Genomic DNA, 9,138 nt, shown 5'->3' with positions numbered 1-9,138 from the left:
ATCAAAATGGAAAAAAATAACACTTCAAGCCTCTCCCTAAAAACGATTTTACACTTCAAAGGAAGCAGTTTTATTTCAGTAGTGTTTTCAAAGAAATGGAAACGGAGGAAACAGCTGTGGGTACATACAACATCTCTGCGTCGAAAATTAAACAGGGACTTTGTTTTTTGTCAATAAACTTCCAAAACTTTGTTGGGGTTTAGATGTGGGATTAGGGAAATTAGCTACAGTCTTCAAATAGCTACCACAATGACGTTTATTCATTTTACAACAGGAACTGTCTGTAGCAGATGATTCAGTTCTAATAAAAGCCTAGAATCAGCCTCTGTAGATGAGCAGGGTTTTTCCACAATTTCACTCACAACTAAAGATAAAATAAAAGATGTCTCCATGATGGAAGACACACTCCTCTGAGACAAACTGAGCAGAGGCACAAAAATCTGATCTGCACTTTTCTGCACATACAGTCAAAAGCTCAAATGAAACATGACACAATACTGAAAGGAACAGTGGTCATATAGTCTGATGGACAACACAGGAAATAGCCAGCAGTCTGCTAAAGATCATTATATCAAAAACATGTTTGACAGTTTGATTCACATATGATTCAAAAACCTTATCAGACATTAACACACATCACTCCATGTCGCTTGTATATCTAACAACAGTAACAGATGTATCCAAGATTCTGTGAATGTCAATAACTTAAGTTTATAACACTGTTCCTTCTCCTGGAAAGAAAAAGTTGTACAAGTTGGGCATTACAATCTTTTCTGTTAACTAGGGGTGGTAGTCATTCAGACACAGCTGTAGGCCACGGTGCACTCAATCAAATAACAGTTTGGCTAAAAAACAGAAAGTCACCTACAACACCACCACTCCCATTTAGTGCAGAAACCTAATCTAGGTGTATTCTGCAACGTTGTTAGTTTACTTGAATTAAATTTAGGGTGCAGACAGAGACAAGGAAGTTTTGTGAAGTCCTCTGCTATTTCTTCTGTGTACTTTATATCAGACTTTTGGTTGATTATATATTCTGTATTTGAAATAAAGATATAACAACTTGAACTAACCAGTTATGCTTTTAGTTTTTTTTTTAAGTAATTAACTCTTATCTAGTGGGCCAAATGGTTTGAGTACTTATTCACAATCAATAAAACTTTTATTTTAAACCCACATGTCAAAACATTTCCAACAACAAAAAGCCAGTGTTGCTACTTGAAACGATAGGAACACTTTTTTCTTTTTCTTTTGATTTTTACCAGAACCTGTATGGCACAGAGAAGCAACTCTTCAGGGGGGAAACAGTCCATTTCTAGTTAGACATTACAAGAGTCAGTGAGCCATCAGCAGAAATGATTGTGGGAGACATTCCATTTATACTTTACTAACTGTTCACCTATATCTCAAACAAGAGATACCAGATCTTGGGATCATTTTGACATAACATTGTTTTTGATTTAGAAAATAAGACACTGGGTGCGTGTCGCACATGTTAAATACTGTTGTAGATATCGTTCAGTGGTTGCTTGATTAAACAACATTATCACATGATTGAACACACTTGATCACAACAGATTACAGCATTCACATTCATAGCACACAGATGTATTTCATAAACACCTCACAAATATACCCTGACTATATTATTTGAGCTTTTAATCTAATTTGAACCTTGAAAAACGTAAGTCAGCTGAGATAGCAGCAAAACAGGAACGTCTACAACATACAGTAAAAAAATATACGCTTACTTCATACATAAGGACAGACCACCTTCAACAGTATATATGCACAGCAAAGTGGTTAGTAGATAGAAATATATTTGGTATGAAATTTTAGTTTTAAAAAATCAATTGCTGTATATCAATAGATTCTTGAAAGTGTGCACATTTTTACATTTGAATAAAGTATTCTCTGCGTAATATTTGTTGCATGTTAACATTTGATGCAATGACTGGTGGTCTTCATTTTGAATATGGGTATATATCATAGCTTCAAAGCAGGCGCTGGTTCCTTTCTGCTATAAACTCCTCAGCCCGGCCTACTGTAGCTCAAGCGTAGAAAAAAAAATTAAAAAAAGAATGTCATTCTGATATTACTAATACCAGAGATTGTGCAGGTAATTTGTGCCACATGATGGAAGCAGCTGTAAAGCTGCAAACAATGATATCCATGTGGCTCCAGTCCTTTCAACACAGATTAAAGCCATGCACAAGCAGAATATGAAGCTGCTGATCTGATTAGACTTCAACTACACAAAAAACAGGAAATCACTTCAGTTGTCCCGTGCAAGACAGGAGTTATCAAATATTGATGTCCATGCTGGGCTTCACCTGCAAAACAAAATGAAAACTCACAGTTACTTTGAATTGTATCTTGAATATAACCATGTATGCTATACTGCCCACATGGTTAAGAGGAAACGTTCCCTGCAGAGTCCGGTCTGACTTGGATATCAAGAATGTCAGGTAAACAGGGCGTCATATCTTCCTTTGAGGAAGTGGTTGTGTGTTAAAGAACAATGGAGAGGACGGAAGGGTGAAACCTAATATCCACATCAGGCTACCTACTACAATGTTTCTTAAAAACAGAGCGTTTCTTCAAGAACATCAAGCAAGAAATACACCACATTTAAATGCATACTTTGAAATTCCTATTCTGACGCTGTGGTTTTATACTGCATTGCAGAACTTCTAATTTTTGTGTGCTTAATATTAAGGACTATAGAAGTCTACTAAAAGCAGTGAGACATCTGCTTTAGTGGCACTACACTAACTTTGTCAAAACTATGGTGCCACCCAGCAACATTTGATAGTCAAAAGAGAGTCACAAGGTGCGTTACCTCAGGCAAATCAAGGTTAAAATGTGTGACGACTACAGTGGTTAGATAAGTAGAGGCATTGAGGAAAAGTAAGGCATGAAAAACCAGACAATTCAAAAGTACTAAATTACTACAAAGGGTTCAGTTTTTTGAAAATGTACACTAATCATTTGTGTTTAATTTGTTTGACTGAGTCAAACCATTTCAAAGAAGCATCATTTCTTTTGGGACATATCTGTAGAAATAAAGGGCCAGAGTGTGATCTAGTTTATCACCGTTATCACACTTTATAGTGGATATTTCCACTGTTACAGTCACTGTATCATGTGTGGACATCTCTCTTAATGGGATTAGGCCTGCAGTCGCTCTTATTTGGTCATTAGAAACACTAAAGTGTCCTTCGACCTGAAAAACAAACCTGTATTTGACGTCAAAGAGGGTCGAGTCATCCTCATCATCGTTCTCCTCATTAAGAGGGGCCATCTCCACACGCTCAGCAGGTGTCGTTATGATGTCATATTTCCTTGTTTTTCTCAATCGTCTCCCAGATCTGTGAGGAAGAAAACGTGATGAGCACAAGAAATACAATCTCACCATTTAGTTTGACTGACTAAACCACAACATCAGCTGTGCACCTATTTTAGTTTACCTCAAACTAACACTTATGAAGAAAAACTGCTGGAACAATTATTCAATTGACATTCATTGAAAATTGATTGCCACCATTGTGTGTAAATTGTGTGATTTATCAACCGAAATGCCAAACATTCTCTATACATACCTTTTCAAATGAAGATTAAATATGCTTTTTCCCCTGTTTTATATCTTTGTAAAGCAATTCAAAGACATCACATTGGACTCTGGGAACTTGTGATGGCCATTTTTCACTATTTTATTATCTAAAAGATCCACTGATTAACCGAAAAAAAGCAACAGATTCATCTGCAATCAGAATTGTCAGTAATTGCAGCCCTAATATGAAAAATGAAAACACCTAAAATAAATCATATGTGATGAATGCAAAGACGGTAATATCAGGACCGTAAAATATTTCACATCGGTCAAAGACACATAAGGACACAAAATAGCCTACATAAAGCACCATCAGGTAGAAGGAATATTATTAATAGGCTCAGACCTAACACAACCACGCGCTCCTAATCGATGAATTTACCAGGAACACTGAGAGCGACATTTATACCGTGATCACCAAACTGTGACTGCATCATTGTAATGCTGCTTATTATAGAACCGTCTCTAATAGAAGAGATCAACCTACCTGACCACTTTGATGACCAGGCATGTGATGAGAACAGCTGTTAACACGCAGATGAAAACAACAATGTTTTTCAGAACTGGAAGATGCGTCATTAGAGATGAAATCCGGGATCCCACGGCGGCATCTGTGACATTATGTGGCAGCTCCTCATCTTCGCTGATGATCGACGATGATGTTGAATTTAACTGCGTCGCAGGTGAAGAAAGAGTTTGTGGTTCGCCACCGACCCGCCAAAGAGCCGCGATGAAGAAAGTTAATACTAGATTGTATGTCACCATGGTGCTGAAATAATAACAATACAAAAAAAAAACAAGCAGGGTGTTCTTTCAGTAGTTTCTCCGATCTAGATGAAATGCGACAGCAGCTGTCATATTGTGGAGAATCGGCTTATCACTGGCAGTGTTGGCTATTCACACAGTAATGCGAAACACTCATATCCATCTCCCTGCTTCTCCTAATGGTGGACTTCTAGGCCGTAGCTTGCATTCGCTTCCAAAACGTGTTTCTCTTGAGGTGAGGAATAGCAATCCTTCCTGATTGCATTAGGGCTGTGTGGAGGGTAGAGATGGGGATTATCCGCCTCCGGAAGAGCTCTGCAGGCTGGCCCGCTGATCCCGGTGCTGAAGAGGAGCAGCGTGTGGGTTGGTGCTGCCTTCACTGCAGCCTCGTACTTCCTAACACCTGCAGACCTTGCTGTCAACACGAAGAATATGTTGGCAGATTCAAACGACTATTTGTTTTAGTGGCTTATGTTTGATTACGCTTTTAAAGAAAAGTTTGATATAATATAACATCATATGATATAATACTACATTTAGATGTCAAGTAAAACTAGACCATACCCAGTGGAGGAGGAAGTACTCATATCTTTTAGGCTACTTTCATAAATATAGCAATATTTCTACTACTGTAGAAATACTCTGTTACATGTAAAAATCCTAGATTCAAAATCTAACTTAAGTAAAAGTACATCCGTATCAAAAAAGTACCAAAAGTAAAAGCAGTCATTATGTGAATGGCTCATGCCAGGATCATATTAGATTACTGGATTATAATTGGTGATGCATTAATATGTAAGCATCACGGTAAAGGTGGGGCTGATTATTATATTTCTTGTATTGTACCGTATTACATTGTATTCTTGTAAACTGCCGAGTAGCTTTAATCCATAATAATATATCAGAATGCAATAGTTGACTTGTATTTTGTATTATGGTAAATGGACTTGTACTTGAATAACACCTTTCAGTCCTTCGACCACTCACAGTGCTCATTGTCATTCACCCATTCATACACTGATGGTAGGGGCTACCATGCCCATCAGGACTAACTAACTCATTCATACCCCACACAGACACCGAAGGCACAGTCTAAGGGAGCAGCTTGGGGTTAAATGTCTTGCCCGTGGAGTTATGATATGATATGTGATATAATATGATATGTGTAATGATGTAAAAAGTACAATATTGGCTAAAATGTAGGGGAGTAGAAGTATAAAGTAGAAATACTGAACGTACAAGTACCTACAAATTTTACTTCAGAGCAGTACTTGAGTAAATGTAGTTTCTTGCACTCCACCGCTGAACCTTCCTAAACAGGGAAGTCACTTGTCTATATATCTAGTCTATAGAAATATCTAAGGACTGGAATATTGATATATACAAATACAAAAGAGTTAGGGGGGACAGTGAAATATCCTCAGTGTATGACAGTCCTACTATTGTGTGATTGGTTGGTGGAATGCAATTGAGACGTGTCATTTAATGTGTAGTTTTTCAGGGGGCCTTATGTTCCTTCAGTCTAAATGCAAATTCCTCACATACTACCAGGAATACAATTCAGGGGAATAAAAACTACATTTGCTGATTTATTTTTTTAATATCAGTGATACAGATATTATGAATTAATAGTCAAAATTACTGCAGTAAGCTTAACACATAATGTCCAACGTGTGTCTGTAAACATCAGGACGTAACCTTGATGTCATCAATGCTAGACATGGCTCTATTTAGAGGGAGTCTTATATTTGGATCACTTGCATTGCATTGTTTCCTTTGCAGAAGAAGAGACACAGCCCAGCAGAGACACCAGCCAATAGTGTTGCAATAGATTATCTGATGTATGATGACAAAACATTGAAAATAGCACTAATTCGTATGTCTACAAATTGTAAATACTACAATACCTTTACGTTTTTTGACACAGTGCGCACATCCCATCCTAAAGGCTTGGGTGTCAGTCAATCAGTCTAACTTTCTCTTACCACTTTGCTGTGACAAGTTAAGTGACAAATTTCCAACAGCATCTGAAGGCAGCATTTCTTTGTTTTCCCATGGGCCACAGCAAACACAATTTCCCAAAGGCAGCAGACTGTTAGGTCACAGCTGCCGATCCAATTGAAAATCTTGACCAGACAAGAAGTTGATAAGCAATCAATTGATCAGTAATGTGCAAATATATAAGCATAACGCAAACACAAAATAAATCTTTGTCTTTGTCTCACTCACTAAGATACACAGAGAGCCACGACTTATGATTTATCTCAATTTATAGTTTCACTGGATTTATGGGTTTACAATCTGCATAGACCTTTTGAAAAAGTAGACCAACACTTACAATTACTACTACATAAATAATCCCTTTGATGGCTAGTGGGTACGATCTTTGCAGTTAATATTACTTCTGAAATCCCTCACAGTGTGCAAACCTTTAATCTGAAAACAAAGACAGCCTGTGTAGTTCTGTCTGTTTTGATGTCTGATCTTATTTCTGTACACCTACTATTGGGGGTACTGGCCCCCCTCAATCCTCTGCTGTATGTGAGAGCTGATCAAAGCCCACTAGATGGCAGCACAAAATAACAACATGCATTTTCTTTCACCGCACAGTTCAAAACTCAGCACTGACTGGTGTGAGAAGGCCTTGAGGTAAGGATCTGGAGCAGGAGAGGACATACTGAACACAAACATGCACACAAAGGTATAAAGTACCTTGATGTATGATTTTGCAAAGAGATTTATTTCTTATTGAGGACATTTTCCCTTGTCCTCACAAGGGAAGATACAGATCTGAAGCTAAAGGGGGTTGTCACATGCTGAGAGGACGGCCTGAACTTTGCACAGAGAAGCAGCTCAGAATGTGACCACGGTGATCAGGTTACATTGCTTTTAACTGGCTTACACCACAGTTTGTTTTTTTTACCCTTCCTATTCAGTTTAGCTGCAATCACACACTCAATATTAAAGATTAGTTTGGACAACCAACAAATTTGTTATTAAAATACAAATGCAACGCCTAGCAGGTTAAGTACAATGTCTAGTTCAATGTCCAATGTTCGGTTAATTAATTAAAAAGGTTAATAAATGTATTGCTTAAGAGTGAATGTATAAGCCCTATAATTGGAAAGGAAATCAATTAACGAGCCAAATTTTCTGTACTGGGAATATAACCTGAAAATAAGGGAAATTATTTTTGAACATTTTAAATTGTCTGGAAATGATGCACTGCTGTGATATTTAGTATTTAGTTTAGTTTTTTGTTAATATATATATATATATATATATATATATATATATATATATATATATATATATATATGTTTATACTGAAGAGTATACTTGAGTCATTTGAAACTTGATACTTTAGTCCCTCCAAGCCATATAAGTCGTGGACATGCCTCACCATTAATCTCCGCTGTTTGTGGAACAACATGACCACACCAGAATACAGAATCCTTTGTCTCGCCAATTAAAAAAGCAAACATAAGAACATAGTGTACCTGTTCTTATGTCAACTGTTAAAGGTAATTTGCAGTGTAAAATGACGTTTGCTGTGTGTGTTTTGACCTGAAATACAACACCCATGAATGCAACCCTGCCTGTTGTTAGTGTTGTTAAGGCACACCCTTCTGCAACAGTAAAGGCTACTTATCTTTTAACAAAACAAATGGCTGCATTTCCGCCTTCCCATTCTGACAAAGAATTGTTTTGTGCTGCAGATTAATGTGAGTCCAAAGTGTGCTTATGTGTCATTTTAAGTCATACTATTGTAAATATAAAGGGCCAATATAAAAGCTCTCCCTGCTGACTACTAACTGGAGTCTTCTTCTATATAAAATGGCAACCTGTGTGTTACATGTATGGCATATTTGTTTGCAGCAACTTCAGTAAAGTCCTAACATAATAACATTGTATCAAACACAGTGAAAAATGGTCTGAACTATCCAGATATTCTTATTGATATTCACTAAGCTTTGTGCTGCAACAACAGTGCCAAATATTCCAATTCTCAATCTCTAAAAGCCCAATGTGAGATTGCAACATTCAGGTGACTTAAAGGTTAAAGACACTATTTTGGAATCTGGTGGGTAAGCACTTCCCTGTTCAAACCGATCCAACCAGCCAGTCACTACAAGACTGTATTCATTTCACTTACTGGTCTGGAATTGCGCTTGCATAGAGGGCTCTCCTGTTGCTAGGCTGAGGATCTTTTTAAAGAAATCTTCCTCTGCAGAGAGCATGCGCTGTCGTGGCACACACCTCATTGGTCGGTGGAGGGGGGTGGACTGCATACCACAGACTCCATAGACTGTCCAAGAAAGGCTGCACTGACTGAACAGCCAACGTGTGCTAATTTTGGTTGTCCCCATTAGACTATGTTCAAACCTTTTTTTCAGTTAAATCAAATGACATATACAATCTCAATTGATTATGTCACAAGCAAGGCAGGTGTTCACGTTCAGTTATTATTATCCAGAATCAGAGAAGCCTTAAGGAGGCAGCTGTACAGTTTTACTTCAGATTAATTGTTTGGGTAGGTTTGTCATAGAGCTGCAAACATTTAAAAAAATGGCATATCTCACTCCAAAATGGAATGATGCATGGCCCCTATCACTCCTTCATTACTGTGGAATGGTGATAGTCAGGTAGCCTACATCGCTATCAGGAACTAAGCCTGATGTCTGAATTATGGGGGTACATAAACCAGGGAGTAAACATGTTATTGATAATTTATTGACAGATCTGCATTTACAATACAC

At 37.6% G+C, this 9,138-nt stretch overlaps 1 protein-coding gene across 1 annotated transcript; it reads right to left on the bottom strand.

The window, feature by feature from the left end:
* Positions 1-41: 41 nt before the first annotated feature.
* fam174b (family with sequence similarity 174 member B) lies at positions 42-4,728 on the bottom strand. The gene is made up of 3 exons (XM_068708178.1): positions 4,101-4,728; positions 3,240-3,371; positions 42-2,333 (listed from the first exon to the last, which is right to left on the bottom strand). The coding sequence occupies exons 1-3, from the start codon at positions 4,376-4,378 to the stop codon at positions 2,330-2,332; spliced, it is 414 nt and encodes a 137-aa protein (XP_068564279.1). The 5' UTR covers positions 4,379-4,728; the 3' UTR covers positions 42-2,329.
* Between the last annotated feature and the right edge of the window lie 4,410 nt (positions 4,729-9,138).

This window comes from Cebidichthys violaceus, unplaced genomic scaffold (genome assembly GCF_023349555.1).
Source record: "Cebidichthys violaceus isolate CVI_PGR_0920_01 unplaced genomic scaffold, fCebVio1.0.p SCAF_137, whole genome shotgun sequence".
Classification (NCBI taxonomy): domain Eukaryota; kingdom Metazoa; phylum Chordata; class Actinopteri; order Perciformes; family Stichaeidae; genus Cebidichthys; species Cebidichthys violaceus.
Note: the sequence above shows the minus strand (reverse complement) of the source record. Positions and strands in the feature narration are given on the sequence as shown.

Coding starts and splice junctions, on each gene's coding strand:
- fam174b (XM_068708178.1), bottom strand. CDS start 4,378: ATGGTGACATACAATCTAGTATTAACTTTCTTCATCGCGGCTCTTTGG. Junction 3,372..4,100: donor CTGGTCATCAAAGTGGTCAG/GTAGGTTGATCT, acceptor TCTTCCTCACAG/ATCTGGGAGACGATTGAGAA.